General features: G+C 39.8%; 1 protein-coding gene across 4 annotated transcripts in view; it reads right to left on the bottom strand.

Moving 5' to 3' along the window:
• Positions 1-1,398: 1,398 nt before the first annotated feature.
• Positions 1,399-17,192, bottom strand: part of prelid3a (PRELI domain containing 3A) — a 35,574-nt gene continuing 19,780 nt past the window's right edge. For 3 of the 4 annotated variants that reach the window (XM_048529140.2, XM_048529139.2, XM_048529138.2), the window contains 2 exons: positions 15,652-15,754; positions 1,399-2,305 (listed from right to left, as the gene is read on the bottom strand). In XM_048529140.2, the coding sequence (XP_048385097.1) occupies positions 2,144-2,305; positions 15,652-15,754 (265 nt within the window). In that variant the 3' untranslated portion in view covers positions 1,399-2,143. Of the gene's footprint in view, positions 2,306-6,281; positions 6,366-15,651; positions 15,755-17,192 lie in introns of all 4 variants that reach the window. The other variant, XM_048529141.2, reaches the window with a different exon arrangement.

The following is a 17,192-nucleotide window of genomic DNA, read 5'->3' as shown; positions in this document are numbered from 1 at the left end:
CACTCTCTCAGCAATATACTGGCACTCAGTTTTGATTGCACCAGGGAAATCCACTTCTGACCTCATTATAGCCTCGGTCCAATTAAGGACAAAGTGCTCAATTATCCACTGGCCAGTGTCACACCTAGTACAAAGGCCAAGGGTTATGGCTTTTGGAGGTTAATTATCTGAGACTCAGCATACTGCTGCTGGTGTTCCTTCGGGTGATATGCCAAATCCAAACACCTTCAGCTACTTTAACTATGATCTTCCCTCCATTGAAAATTCAGAAACAGACACGTTCACTGATGATTGCACAATGTTTAGCAGCATTCATGATTCGTCAAATACTAAAGCTGTCCATGCCCATATGCCAGGAAGAATGGGACAACGTTCAAGCTTCAGTTGATAAGTGACAAGTAACAAGTAACATCCACACCACACAAATGCCCAGCAATGACCATCTCAACTTGAAATTCATTGGCATTACCATCACTGAACCCCCCACTATCAACAGCCCGTCATTTACCACTGACCCAAACCAAACGAGACTAGCATATAAATGCCTGGCTTTAAGAACAAGCCCAGAGGATGGGAATCCTGCTCTAAGTAACTAGACATAATCCAAGTCAAGGCATTGCAATTGATTGACACCCTTTATAACACCTTCGGCATTCATTCACTCCACCACTAACAAAATGGCAGCAGCATCCACAATCTGCAGGATGCACTGTTGCAACTCAACAAGGTTCCTTCAACAGCACCTTTTAAACTTCCAGTCTCTACCACCCGGAAGGACAAGGTCAGCAGCTACGTAAGAACACTACCACTTACAAGTCCCTTTTCAAGTCACATATCATCTGACTTGGAACCATACAGCTGCTCATTCACTGTCACTGAATCAAAATCCTGGAACATCCTAACAGTGTTGAGGGTATACTACGCCACATGAACTACAACAGTTCAAGGTGATTGTTTGAAATTCGGTACTCCTGCATTTGTCTCAATTATCGAGTCATAGAGATGCACAGCATGGAAAATGACTCTTTGGTCCAACTCTAGTCGCATTTGCCAGCATTTGTCTTATATCTCTCTAAACCGATCTTACTTGTATACCCATGGAGATGCCTTTTAAATGTTGTAATTGTAATAGCCTCTACCACTTCCTCTGGCAATTTAGTCCGTACTTGGACCATCCTCTGCATGAAGACGTTGCATCTTAGGTCACATTAGTGCAAGACAAAAAACTTTGGCAACATATCTCTCTTTTTGTATATACGAAAAAGTCACTCAAACGTTAAGCATTGAGTGGTAGAGAAGTTTACAAAAGCAGATTTGCACAATAATCCTTCTACCCCTTTACAGTGGGAGCACTGCAACAGACCTGTCTTGACAGGAAGGAAATGATCCAGATATGACTGAGGTGTAACTGCTACAAAGTAGCTTTATACTTTCACAACCACTTAAAACCGGCCATTTGTAAATTATCGATCACAGTGACAATTATTAAAGTTCACATTAAGTACAAAAAATAATTTTAAACTGGGTTTGGGATTAGGTGTTAATTGCATGCTTCAGGATCTCATGCCAGACCCCATGCCACCTGCATCCTATCTGGATGGGATTTCCACAAAAAGATACAAGCATAAATTCCAACTTAAACACACTGATTTAAAAACTTAATTCATAAAACATACTGATCTACAGTTGCAAGACAATGTAAACATAATTCTGAAATACATCCACTTAATTTTGTTCAAAGTCTAAGACAAAAGGCAAACTCTAACAACTCCACATTCAAGTATTAGTCCAATGAATTGTATCAAGTGCAATTCAAGCGCGCACAATTCAAGGGTATATTTTTGTCCATTGTCTCCATCTCCACTTTGGTAATATTTTTCTAAAAAACAAATATCAAAGTGATCTATCTATATTGATCTGGAGGTTTCATGAGTGAAGGACTTTACAAAAAGCAACTTTTTATAAAAAAAACGCAAAATGTGGCGTCCCACATTCGCAGGCTTGCCTGGTGTTTTTGTTTTCATTTCAGAAACTGAAATGGTTTGAATGCTGATTGATATATTCTGAGTCAACTTTGTAGTTTATAACCTTTGCTCTGGAAAAAGACATGAGTTGCACCGTAAAAAAGACAGGATGTCAGTGACTAAGTGAATCCCCCAAACAGAGGTCGAAGGGTGACACAGCAATAAGCTACCCATAAATCTTCGGCAGCTGCTGAGGCCATTGGAGACTTAATGCTTCCTTGGACAGACATTTCATTTTCCACATTTATCTTGCCTAGAACACACTCCACTCCTTTGCAGCCCTGAAAGCAAACATAAAAAAGGGATTAAGCAGACAACAAAATATCAAAAACAACTTGCAAATAAAGGTTTATCAATTTTTGTTTAAATGGCGGGTAGAATATATTCAGCATTATATCTAAATACTGAGCACCAACCCTGTTACAGGAAGGATATTATTAAACAGTGCAGGGTTCAGAAATGATGTACCAGGATGTTGCCAGGAGTGGAGGGTTTGAGTTATAAAAATAAGCTGGATGGGCTGGGACTTTTTTCACTGGAGTGTAAGAGGTTGAGGGGCGACCTTACAGAGGTTTATAAAATCATGGGGAGCATAGATAAAGTGAATAGCTAAAGTCTTTTTCCCTAAGAGAGTTGTTAATGTGGAATGAGCTGTCAGAAGTGGTTGCTGCAGGTTCAATTACAATGTTTAAAAAATCATCTGGATACATACATGAATAGGAAAAGGTTTGGAGGAATATGGGCCAAATGCAGGCATATCTACATTCCACATGATGGAAAGGCCCAGGTATCAGCTTTGCAGTACATATATCCAAGACAGAGACTACAAGGAAGCTGCAATGGAAATCCAGTACACAAGCAGTTAAATTACAATATATCCGGGCAAATATTTAAGCAATATGCAGCTCATGAGTTAAAGCTGAAATCCAGGAAAAAAGCAGGTGCATTCAAAGTATTCTTTAGTATGCTAGGTCCTGATTTGATAAACTTTCATTCAAAAATTTTAAAATGTGAGGATGCCATCCTATTGCGTGACACAGATTTTGAACATGTATAGTAACTCTAAATTGGGAATCCATAAGCAGAATTGCAGCTACCACAGCCTGGCCCCGTGGCCCCATCTACCATTAATATCAAACTGGGAGATCAGCTCTAATTCAATGAACAGTGTAGGGGACATGCCAACAGAAGCACCAATAATACCTAAATGAGGTGCCAACCTTATGAAACTATGACCCAGGAAATTTGCATGCCAAACATCAGAACCAATATGTAAAACAAATCAATCCTGTGCCCAACACAGCAAATCAACAGTTCAAAGGAGGTTTACAAGATTGATACCTGGAATGTATGGTTTGTGCTTTGAGGATAGGTCTGTCAGCCCGGGTTTGTAACAACTGGAGTTTAGAAGTTTGACATATGACTGATTGTAGTGAATAAGATCCTGAATAGCCTTGATAATTTGGACACGGAAAGGATGAATCATCTTGTGGATGACTCCAGAATTAGGAGGCACCATTTCAAAATTAGGGGTCGCAGGTATAGGACAGAAAGGAGGGGAAAGATTTCTGTTTCTTTCAGAGGGTTGCATGACTTTGGAGCTCGCTGCCTCAGGGAGTAGTGGAAACACTGGGTTTGTAAAAGAGGAGGTAGGGCTGCATTAACAAAGGCGTCAGTTAGTGTCAAGGGTCTGTGTTCCATTCCAGCCTTAGGTGGCTGTAGGTATGGTGTTCGAGAATTCTCCTTGCGTTGTGTGCATTTCCTCTGGGTACACCAGTCTCCTCCCAAAGTCCAAAGAAGTGCAGGTTAGTTGGATTGGCCATGCTAAAAATTGCGCGTAGCATCCAGGTTAGGTGGATTAGCCAAAGTAAAAACCCTATACATGGTTACAAGGATGGAGTGGGGAATGGGTCTAGGTGGGGTGCTCTTTGAAAGGTCAGTGCAGACTTGATGGGCTGAATGGCCTCTTTCTGTCTATAATACATTTTTCTCATGTGATAATTATTGTATTTATTTCCTCAGACAATTTCCCTTTCATCCCTTCATTATTATGTAATCTCCCGTTACCACCAATCTTGGCCACATTGCATTTTTTCCTCTTTCAATTTGATTCCATTGTTAACCTCTTTGGTTAATTGTCAGCTTATCCCTTTCTTAGAATCTTTTCTCCTCACAGGGATATATCTTTGCTGTGATTAGTAAACAATTTTCTTAAAGGACTGCCATAATTTCTCAAACATCTCTTCCACTAAATTCCCTTCCCAGTCCACTCAAGCCAACTGTACCCTTGTCCCTATGTTATTATCCTTATGCAAGTTTAACACCATCATTTCTGACCAACAATTCTCACACTAAAACTGAATGCTAAATTCTACCAGGTTACAGTCACTGCTCCATACTGGATCTTTTACTCGAGATAATTTAGTAAACTTGTCTTATTACATATGATCAGATCAAAAATAGCCCAATCCCTGGTTGTATCACAACATATTGTTTTATGAAACTGTTCTGAATATACACTCTGAATTATTTTTTATAGCTACTTCCAACAATTCATATTTCCCCCAATCTGTGAAATTTAAGTCACCCATTATTAATGTACTGTCATTTTTCTCATCAAGAGGCCTATAGATTACTTCCTTCAGTATCTTCTTCCACTTGCTACTTCTTAACCTTCATGCATATGGATTCTAGATCATCCTATCCAAGATCCTGTCTTGCTCCTGTACTTTTTCCATCTTGTAATAATAAATTTATCCTACCACCCTTCCTTTCTGCCTTAACTCTCAAGAAGTCATATACCCGTTCCCAACTTTGATCTTCTTGTGGTCACTGTCTTTGCAATGGCTATAGGATCAGACCCATGAAGCTGTATTTCTAATTCATATTTTTTGTTCTGAATACTGTATGTATGAAAGTGCCAGTAGTTTTGCCTTTAACAATGTTGTTCCCCTTTCACCCTATTTACTGCTGTTTTTATATGCTTATGCATTCTATCCCTTACAGTCACATTGTGGGTATTATCATATGAATTGTTGCCCTCTACAATGCCTTTTTTTTTGTAAGCCTTTTTGTCCACTTCCAAAATCCTCTTCCCCTTTAATTAATTTCCAACATACAGATGCTGGTCTGGAGGCAAACAGACTCACTTTCTGACCCCATCCAGGATAAAGCAGCCCACTTGATTGCCACCCCATCCAGTAACTTAAATGTTAAAGTTTCCCCTCCAGGACAGAAACCACTCTGACTTGGAACTGTATCACTTTTCCTTCACTGCTGCTCAGCCAAAATCCTGGAACTCCTCCCCTAAAAGCAGCCTGGAATACCTACACTACTTGGACTGCAATGGTTTTTATAAGCAGATCATACAACATTTGAGAGAGAAATCAGAAATTGGCAAAATTGCTGGTCTAGCTAGTGACCCCCACATCCTATGAATGAGAAAAAATGCATCACTAGGGAAACAGGCTGCAATTATAAAATAGCCACTGGTCAGATTTAATAACAGTACAACAGCAAGTATGCTTCTAACATTCTTACGTAATCATATGAGATCAAACCACAAGCTGCTAAAATGATTTGGGGATGAAATTCATATTATTGACTATTTTGTGTTCGAACTAAAACCTGGTTCGACCGTGAACCAAAGGTAGATACTTCTGGCACAAATTGCAATAGTTTCAAGTGACACACTGAGCAGAGCAGAGCTAGCTCCCAAGATACTTATAAAATTTCTTAACCCAAAAGGACCCAATGTACCCTCCACAGGTGACAGAAATTGGTAACTGTCAAGGTTCTTCCAGAGATGAAAGCTGTTACTAGTTGAATTTAACGTACGCATCAGTGTAGCATACAGTTAATTAATTGCCAAATGCTTTATTCATGGCTACTGAATTACCAAGAAATTGACCCATGTGGATGTGAAATCACTAATGAGGCTTATAAACTACAGTGCAGGACAGCTCAGGAATCTCACTTGCTGTCTCATTCCTATGAACATTGCTCCAAGATGCCCTGTCCCAGGCTTTTTAATAAAAGAGACAATATGTCACCTTATAATCAAAGAAAAAGTTTCAACAAACATGCAACACTTAGAGAAAATGTAGCTAATAAAAATCAAAGCAATTAGTATTTCCAACACAAAATAACAGCAGGTTGAAAAACATACAAGACTAAGCAAGTCAAGCTACACCAACATTCCACATAACAAAATACCATTCGTTTGTTAGGAATCTTAATAAATAAATGAATAATTACCACTGGGGGAAGTGCAATATGCAGAAGTGAGAGCTGTTAGCTAACAGCAGAGTTTTGAATTATCCATTCAATAGCATCCCACCCCTAGAGCAACACAGAAGAGTCATATCACACACAGTAAGAACAGATAGTTTAAAATATTTTCACCATATGGTAAAACAAGTCTGTTTAGGATCACTCAGAAAAATACTCAAAAGATGAAAGTTACTTAAATAAGTTCTTTGCTAGTCCTTTAAATGCTGTAACTTGGTGTTTTATGCACATTTAACATTCATGTTGAATCATAGCAATGTTAATTAGATCTGACAAAAATATTACCAATTACCTGCAAGAAAAAAGGTCTTTGTAACTCAGTGGCACTGTCCCCACCTACAGATCCATATTAAAGTCCCACCTTTCCTAGAGGTCTAACATGTCCAAACAAGTTGATTAAAAAAAACTCCATCTGTTTCAGGTATAGGTTCTATAGAATGGGATGATGATAATCAAATAACCCTTCCAATTGTAATTGACTAAATTTGCACACGGAGAAGCACTGATATCATAAAGTATGAAACAGTCCTAGAAAGTGCCAGAGAAACTCAGCAGGTCTGGCAGTTTCTGTAGAGAGAAAAAAAACTGAGTTATTGTTTTGAGACAAAATCAGAAATTGCTGGAAAATCTCATCAGGTCAGGCAGGATCTGTGGAGAGAAAACAGAGTTAACGTTTCGGGTCCAGCGTCACTTCTTCAGAACTGGGAATTTCATCAACCTGTTTGAACATTTCACACATTCAGGACAGGTGGGCCTTCTGGCCCAGAGGTAGGGACAGTACCATTGAATGCAAGACTTTTTTTAAAAACAGATTGAGTCGTTTGATATACTTTTGACAGACCTAATTAAGTGTTCTGACAAAGGGTGATCAGACTCAAAACATTAACTGCTTCTCTGTTTGCAGATGCTGGCACAGCAGCTAAGTTTCTCCAGCACTCTGTTTTCACTTCAGATTTCCAGCATCTGCAGTTTGTTTGTTTTATTTCACTGTACAGTTCATTTAATCAGTTAATGGCAATTCTAAGAGTCTAAAGTTTTAAACATTCAGGTGTTGTTTTTCTGTTTTTTCTTTAAATGGGAGACAATGCACTTTACTTGAGTAAGCAAGTTGGTTTATATGCCATTCTTTACCAAACTGGCCATAATTCTGAAATAGTATTAGATGAAATGCAAGTAATCTTTACAATTACATTTATTAGGCAGTTCAATCTTGAGATCATATTTTAGGAAAGGTAAATTTTTTTTAAAGGACACGGAGGTTTCCACATAATGTTTATTTTATGATGCTAATAGCTGGGGAAAGCTGCAGAGGTAATGGCAAATGGGTGTCACACAGATAGACAAGAAATTAATGTAAGATCTCAGATAAAAAAGTTGCCTATTAAAATGAAAACAAAATGGATTTATAATAATATGCAAAAATTTTTAAAATGACCAACGCTTATACAGCACCTCACTCAGTACATTCCAAAGCAAAGGTTAAGTCTATAAGGGTACAAAAAAGAAATCGCTGGAAAAGTTCAGAGGGTGTTCTGAGGAAGGTTCACTCGACTCAAAACATGAACTCCATTTCTTTCTACCGATGTTGCCACAACTGCTCAGCTTTTCCAGCAATTTCTGTTTTTGCTTCTGATTCACAGCATCCATAGTTCTTTTGGTTTCTATTAGGGTACAGTTTCAAGAGCTGGTGAACGGTTATAAAATTTAGGTGAACTCCAGCATGGTACTGAGGGAGAACTACGTGGTTGGAGGTGCCAGCCATTTGCTGAGACATTCAATCAAATCTTGCTCTGAAGTGGATGCAATAATTCCACGGCACTGTGAACAGATTGGAAGAATTACCTATGACCTGATTAATCATAAGCGATAGGAGCAGAGGTAATCCATTCAGCCAACTGAGTGTGCTCCATCTTTCAATGGGATTATAACCATTCTGATCATTTTCAACTGTCTTTCCCCATAAACCTGGATTGCCTTACAGATTAAATATCTTTCTCATTCTTTGATCATACTTAAGGACACAATGTTGACAGCCCTCTGTAGTACACAATTCCACAGATTCACGATCCTCTGAAAAACGAAGTGTCTCCTCATCTCTTTACTCTGAGATTACACTGTCTGGTCCAAGATTCCTCCACAATGGGAAATAATTTTGCCACATTTACTCCTAATAACGTTATACTTTTCAATAAGGTAATCTCTTGTCTTTCTAAACTCCAAGTACAAGCCCAATCCATTCAACCTCTCATGAGAAAATCTGTCCCCTACCCAGAATGAACCTACCAAACCTTCTCTGGGTTGCCTTCAATGCCAGTACATTTTTCCTTTGATAAGTGGAACAAAACTGTTCATAGAATTGTAGATGTGGTCTAACTTGTGCCTTACGTAGTTCGAGCAAAATAACCATATTTATCCTCATATCTACAATCAATATCACATTGATATATGCAGGGGTCCTGCTTTGCATAAATTGGTTGCTATGTTTCCTTCTTAACAAAATACCTCCATTTCAAAAATATTTCACTGAATGGAAACAAGGCAAGTAAGAAAAACAGACATTTTAATATAGCACACTTCTGAGACCAAAATACATTTCAACATGGAAGTACTTTTGAAATACAGTCATTTTTAAAATGTAGGAAACAGCAGGTGATTTGTGATCAGTAGTTTTTCATAAACAGAATCATTGAGATATACAGCATAGAAACAGACTTCAGTCCAACTCATCCATGCTGAGCAGATATCCTAAATTAATCTTGTTCCATTTGGCCCATATCCCTCTAAACTCTTATTCATTTACCATCCATGCGTTTTAAATGTTGTAATTGTACCAGTCTCCACCCTTCCTCTGACAGCTCATACCATGCATGCACTACCCTCTCTGTGAAAAAAGTTAACCCTCGGGTCCCTTTTACATCTTCCCCTCTCACCTTAAACCTATGGCCTATAGTTTTGGACTCCCTTGTCATGGAGGAAAGACCTTGGCTATTCACTATCTGTGGCCCTCATAATTTTATAAACCTTTGTAAGGTCACCCTTCAGCCTTCTATGCTTCAAGGAAAAAGTCCCAGCCCAGATAACAAGGTGTGGAGCTGAATGAACACAGCAGGCCAAGCAGCATCTTAGGAGCAGGAAAGCTGACATTTCAGGCCTAGGCCCTTCATCAGGGTTAGGCCCAAAACGTCAGCTTTCCTGCTCCTAAGATGCTGCTTGGCCTGCTGTGTTCATCCAGCTCCACACCTTCTTATCTCAGATTCTCCAGCATCTGCAGTTCCCATTACCTCTGATACAAAAAGTCTCACCCTATCCAGCCTCTCCCGAAAGCTCAAACTCTTCAATCCTGGCAATTTCCTTGTAAATCTTTTCCGAACCCCTCTAAGTTTAACAACATCTTTCCTATATTGGGAGATCAGAGTTGAATGCAGTCTTCTAAAAGTGGCCTAACCACTGTCCTGTACAACTGCAGCGTAATATCCCCACCCCTGTATTCAATGCACTGATCAAGTGTGCAAAATGCCTTCTTCACCACACTGTCCACTTGCGACTTCACTTTCAAGGAACTATGCACCTGTACCCCTAGGACTGCTTGGCAACACTTCCCAGGGGCCTACCATTAACTGTCCTGCCCTGAAGTGTCTTGGCAAAGTGCAACACCTCCTATTTCTCTAAATTAACCTCCGTCTGCCACTCCTCCACCCATTGGCCCAACTAATCAAGGCCTTGTTCTACTCTGATAACCTTCTTCACTTGCCACTACACCAATTTTGGTGTCATCTACAAACGTACTAATCATACCCAGTGTATTCACATCCAAATCATTTACATAAATGACAAAAATCCGTGGACCCAGCACCGGTTCTTGCAGTATACTAATGGTCACAGGCCTCCAGTCTGCAAAACAACACTCACCTCTGTCTCCCATGTTCAAACCAATTTTGAATCCAACTGTTCACCTCGATTCCATGTAATCTAACCTTACTAACCTGTTTACCATGGGGAACCTTATCAAACTACTTGCTGATTCAAAATAGACAACGTCTACCGCTCTGCTTTCAATTTTTTTTGTCACTTCTTCAAAAAACTCAATCAAGTTAGCGAGACACGATTTCCCACACACAAAACCATGTTGGCTACGAGCCTTTTCCCTTTCCAAGTGCAGGTAAGTCTTCTCCCTCTGAAACCTCTCCAACAACTTACTCACCACTGATGTCAGACACACCTTTCTATAGTTCTCTGGTTTGCAATGTGATAGTGACCAAGTTATTTTTTGTGACGTTGAGGCATAAACATTGTCCAAGTCATTGAGATTTCACATATTTTCCTTCAACCTGGTGCCAGAGCTACTTGAGAACGCAAACACAGCCTTGGTTTAACATCTCATCCAAACATCACATACTATCCTCAAAAACAGAAATGGAGTGTCAGCCTTGTGTTTTTTTCTTGCTTAAGCCCTTGAGATGTCCTAAGATTGTGAGAACCATTCTCAAAAAGATTTTTTTTTTGAACTTTACAATGGTTTTAACTGGCTTATGCTGAATTGGTTCAGATTGGCAGATACGATCCGAAAAAAAAAAGACATTGGTGTAAAGTTGTCATGATTTAATTTGGCATGCTGCTGGCATTCTCTTTAGAATGTGAAAATAGCCACTGTATTAAAGCAGCTGCTTTAACTACTTGTTGAGTTCTGGTATTGTTCCCACAGACTAGAGGGAGTTCACATGGTTCTAAGAGGTCTAAAAAAAAGGAGCACATTGGAAAATGGGAATTATAGTCTAGTATGTTTTACATCAGAAGGTTCCACTAGACATTTGTTATTTGATCACTTGTAAAAAGCAGCTGTTACTAGCCAATTCCAACACAGTTTGTGGAACTGGAGGTTCACCAAAGTAGTTGAAGTTTATAGATCATAGTAGCCCTGTTAATAAGACCATAAAATACAGGAGCAGAATTAGGCCATTTGACCCAGCGATACTTATCAGCCATGCTCAAATGGTGGACATGTTTCTCAATCCCATTTTCCTGCCTTCTCCCAATAACCCTTGATTCCCTTACTTATCTCTGCCTTAAATGCATGCAATGACATTCTCTAAGTTTCAATGAGATTTTTCCCACCCTCCCGCTCATCCTTCAAACTCCATTAAGTACAGACCCAGATTCCTCAACTGCTCCTCATATAACAAGCCCTTTATTCCTGGGAAAGTAGGAACTGCAGATGCTGGAGAATCTGAGATAACAAGGTGTAGAGCCTGAATAAGGGTCTAGGCCCGAAACATCAGCTCTTCTGCTCCTATGATGCTGCTTGGCCTGGCCTGCCGAGTTCATCCAGCTCCATACCTTATTACCCCTTCATTCTGGGATCAATTCTTATAAACCTCCGATAGACCCTCTCTAGTATTAGCATACTGTGCCTTGGATAGGAGGCCCAAAGCTGCTCACAATATTCCAAAGTTTGTGCAGTTTGACCGGAACCTTATACATTCTCAGCAGTACATCCCTGCTCCTGTGTTCTAGCCCTCTCGAAATGAATACTAACATTTGCTTTCCTGGCTGCCAAATGAACCTACATGTTCTCCTTAAGATAATCCTGAACTAGGACTCCTAAGTCCTTATACTTCAGATTGCTGAAATTTTTCCCCATTTATAAAATGTCTATTCTGCTATTCCTACTGCCAAAGTGCTTGGACTCATGCTGTCTCTTACAGATTTCCATCTGTTAATTCTTTGCCCATTCTACTAGCTTGTCCACGTTCTTCTGCAACCTCCTTACTTCCTCAACACTACCAGTCTCTCCACTTACTTTTGTATCATCTGCAAACTTAGCAACAATGCCCTCAGTTCCTTCATCCAGATCATTAATGTATAACATGAATAGTTACGGTCCCAGCACTGACTCTTGTGGAACTCCACTAGTCACTGGCTGCCATCCTGAAAAAGATCCCTTCATTTCCAGTGTCTGCCTTCTGCCAGTCAGCTGTTCCTCTAGGCATGCTAATACCTTCCCCCTAACACCATGGGCTCTTATCTAATTTAGCAGCTTCCTGTATGACACCTTGTCAAAGGCCATCTGGAAATCCAAACAGATCACATCCAGTGGCACAAGTATAGCACTGGGATCTACCTGACAATGTGGAAAAATTGCCCAGGTATGTCCTGTATACAAAAAAGCAGGACAAATCCAAAGTGATCAGTTACTGCCCCAGTGTACCGTAGCCATCAGTAAACTAATGGAAAAGTATCATTAACAATGCTATGAAGCAACAATTCTTTAACAATAACTTGCTCACTGATGCCCAACTTCAGTTTTCTGCCGGTACTACACAGCTCCTGGCCTCGTTACAAATTTGGTTCAAACATGGCAAAAGACCTGAACTGCAGAGGCAAGATGAGAGCGAATGTCTTTGATATCTAGGTTGCACTCAACTTAGTGTGGCATTAAGGAGCTCAAGCAAAACTGGAATCAATGGGAATTAGGAAGCAAACTCTCCACTGGTAAACGGTCATAACTGAAACATAGGAAGATGGTTGCGGTTGTTGGGAGTCAGTCATCTCAGCTTCAGGACATCTCCTCAGGAGTTCCTCAGGATAACGTTCTGGGCCCAATCATCTCTAGCAGCTTCATCAAAGACTTTCACTCTATCATAAGGTCAGAAGTGGGGATGATCATTGGTGATAGTACAATGTTCATCACAATTTGCAACTCCTCAGATACTAAAACAGTCCATGTTCAAATTCAACAAGACATGAACAATATCCATGCTTGGGCGAACATGTAGAAAATTAACACTCACACCACACAAATGTCAAGCAATGATTATTTCCAAAAAGAGACAAACTAACTATCACCTTTTTGACATTTAAAGGCATTACCATTACTGAATCTTCCACCATCTACATCCTGGGGGGTTAACTAGAAACTCAACTGGATTCACCATAAAAACAGTGGCGACAAGAACAGGTCACAGGCTAGGAATATTGCAACAAGTAACTCACCTCCTGACTCCCCTAAGACTGTCCACCATCTACACAGCACCATTCAGGAGTGTGATGGAATACTCTCCACTTCTCTGGATGGCTCCAACAACACTCAAGAAGTTTAACACTGTCAAGAACAAAGCAGCCTGCTTGATTGGCGCTACATACACAAGTATTCAATCTCTCTGCCACCAACACTCAGTAGCAGCAGTGTGCATCATTCAGAAAAGGCACTGCAGACATTCCCCAACATTCTTAGACAGCACCTTCCAAACCCATTATTACTTCTATCCAGAAGGATAAGGACAGCAGATCCATGGAGAAAACCACCATGTTCAAGTTCCCTTCCAAGCCACTCACCAACTTGACTTGGAAATATATCACCTTTCCTTCAATGCTGCTGGGTCAAAGTTCTGGAACTACCTGCAACCCATGGAGTTCAAGAAGGCAGCTCACTATCACCTTCTGAAGGGCAACTGGAGCAGGCAATAAATGACAGTCTACAATGCCTACGATAATGGAATAAAAAGAATTAATCCACATTTGTTTGAAGTACGAGCTCGATCTTGCAAGTGTCTTCAGTGCAGCACAATGTACTCGAGGCAGGATAAATCTATGCATACACACCGTGCCGTGTTACAGGCTTAAAGTTATGGAACAAGTTATGGGTAGTAATTTATGAGTGTTGCAGAACACGTCCATTGTCAGGCACTGTAGCAAATTCAAATTAAGAGTTTTATGAATAGTTAAAACAACTGAATACAAAACAAAAGAAAAATGCAATAGAAAATTGCGAGAGATCACATCTTGTATATATTGACATCAAGAACTGTGCTATTAGCAAGTTCTAACTGTGCTGTGGAGAATACACCAAAGACCACCAAAAGAATGATGCATAATATTAGAACGTGCATATCTGGATAGACAAAGAAAACAAAGTGTGGAGCTGGATGAACACAGCAGGCCCAGCAGCATCTCAGGAGCACAAAAGCTGACGTTTCGGGCCTAGACCATTCATCAAAGAAACCTACCTCGTTTACATTTTTAAGCTGCAAAAATACAGCCTTCATAAAGGTATGTGATTGAGATCCTGGAAACGGTAAAGAAATAGCCTCTAATTCAGTGGACAAGTTATTAGTACTAAACAGGCAGATGAGAACCAGAGGTACCAACAAAATGAAGGAACAGAGTTAGTAAGTAATTATATTGCAGTATGTGTCATGGTTGTGGATTCACTGCAGAATTGCCGATCGGAGCTGAAAACTGTAACGGAAGGTATGCTGTTACAGCAGATAGATGTGGCTACTTGTGATTAGTATCATCTGTTGCAGTAATCTTCTGGAACTTTCTTGATTGACCTAGAAGAGTCAAGGTGGAATTTCTCAGATATTTTTCCTCTTCGTCACCTCTCTTAAGGAGAGTGTATAACTGTGGATCAGTAATGGCGAATGGAAGTTGAATCATATTTGGCTTGATATTGGAAACTAACTAATCATCGTCACCACCAAGGTGATAACTATTCGAACAGAGAATATCAACCAAGCACAGTATTTCCTCCCAAGCCTAAACGGCAACAACAGCTCTTAATCTCAGATATTAAGTGCTCAATGGACTCAAACTCCTAGCCATTAGCTCAGCCCAATGCTAGTTAGTTGATGGTAAATGCAAGTTAGATACCAATGTTTGTAGCTGCTGTAAAATTACTTTTGAGTCTCCACCTGTTCCTGTGGTAATTAACGTGATCAACTTTTGCCTGTATGCATCAGTACATAATACATTTAACAAAATGCAAGGATTTCACAATGATGTAAAAACTATGACATTGTTGCTAAACATCTATGTCACAAACCAGCAAAAGTCTTTTAAGACTTACTTGCCACTCCTTTCACAATCACTCACTGATTTCACTGCATGTTCATTGCTGCAGCTAAGAGGTCATGGTAAAAAGGGCCTGGCAACAATTGCTACACGTTGTCCAAATACAAATGTTTCACAAATTTCTCATTTCCAATTTGGATGAGGTCAGGAACTCAACTGACAAAGATCAAACATGTAGCGCCCTACTATTGAACAAAGAAAGCAAGTGTCCAACACCACTTTTCAGACAGAAGGAGGAAGCAAAGGGGTGAGAGTAGGAATGAATGAACATAGATTTTTCATTAATCTTCCTTACAAGTAGGTGAAAATTGCCACATTGAGACAAAGTCACCCAAGAGTCTTGTTTTAATTACTGATTTCTCATTTAGTTTGGAACCTAAAGATTAGAAGCATTTGGACTGCAAAAGACTCAATTTCCACATGGAATGGCTATAGCACTTTGTACACTCAAAATACACATCTACTTAAAATAAAACTGTGTACATACCTTTCCTGCATTGGCAGAAATTGTGTTGGCCATTAATCCTTCCAAATAGCTACTGAAGATAACTCCTTTCACTGTGATTATTGCCTCCTGGGTCAAAATGGTTCTAAAAGTCAATGTTAAGATTATGTAAAAAAAAAATCATTTACATATTAAAATATCTTCACATTATATCCAAAATGGTTTTGTATTTGGTTATGGTATGTCCTGGTAGTCTAAAATGTTGGTATACGCAACATAATATTACTTCATTTTAGTCTTAATCTCTCTCTGAAGTCACTATTTGCAAATTTAGTACCATTTCCAATTTGAATCATCTAAAACCAGATTGCTTTAAAATTCTTTCATGGGATGTGGGCAGCACAGGCTGGCCATTTGGGCAATTTAATAGCTTAGCGTTATTATCGCAAAACTATTAATCTAGAAAGCCAGGAAATGTTCTGGAGACATGGGTTCAAATCCTACTATGGCAAATCATGGAATGTGAATTCAACAAAAAGCAAATTCTGGAATTAAATATCTGGAATGATGCCCTTGAACACTGTCAATTGCCAGAAGGCCCATCTGAATGACTGATGTCTTTTCAGGAAGAAAATCAGTTATTCTTATCTGGTTCAGTCCGTATGTGATTCCAGAAACAGTGTGGTTGACTCCAAACTGCCCTCTGAAGTGGCCCAACAAGCTGTAACAATCACTACTGAGACTCAAAAAGGAAACCAGTTGGGAGCACATGGCATCAACCTAGGCACCAAAACAACACAGCAAAATAAAACATCCCTGTTGACACTGCAATGTCCTCAGAGCTAATGCCAAAATTGGAGAAGTTATCTTACAGTCATAGAGATGTGGAGCTCAGAAACAGACCCTTCAGTCCAACTCATTCATGCCAACCTAAATAAATCTAGCCCCATTTGCCAGCATTTGTCCCATATTCCTCTAAACCATTCTTAATCATGCACCAATCCAGATGCCTCTGAAATGTTCTAATTATACCAGCCTACACCACTTCCTCTAGCAGCTCATTCCATATATGCACCACCCTCTGCGTGAAAAAGTTGGCCCTTAGATCCCTTTTAAATCTTTCCCCTCTCATCTTAAACCAATGCCCTCTAGTTTTGGACTTCCATACCCCGGGGACACGTCCTTGTCTATTTACCCCATCCATGCCCCTCATGATTTTATAAACCTCAAAAGATCACCCGTCAGCCTCTGACACACCATGGAAAATAGCTCCAGTTTATTCAGCTTCTCTAGTTATACTCACTAAATCACACCTTACAAACAGTGACCCACACACCAGCATCACTATATGATGGATAGTTAGAGAAATTAGGATACACCCATCCCACGAGCTGGTCGGGCCCAGTAATGGAGGTATACACAGTCATGAGGGAGTTATCCTGAGAGTCCTCAACATCGACACCAGGCACTGTGATGCTTCATAGCATCAAGTCAAACATGGTCAAGGAAACCTCTTGCTAATTACCATGTACCATCCTCCCATTAGCTGATGAATCAGTACTCCACCATATTGAACAACACTT

This window comes from Stegostoma tigrinum, chromosome 5 (genome assembly GCF_030684315.1).
Source record: "Stegostoma tigrinum isolate sSteTig4 chromosome 5, sSteTig4.hap1, whole genome shotgun sequence".
NCBI classification, from domain to species: domain Eukaryota; kingdom Metazoa; phylum Chordata; class Chondrichthyes; order Orectolobiformes; family Stegostomatidae; genus Stegostoma; species Stegostoma tigrinum.
This window is presented reverse-complemented; position numbering and strand designations above follow the sequence as displayed.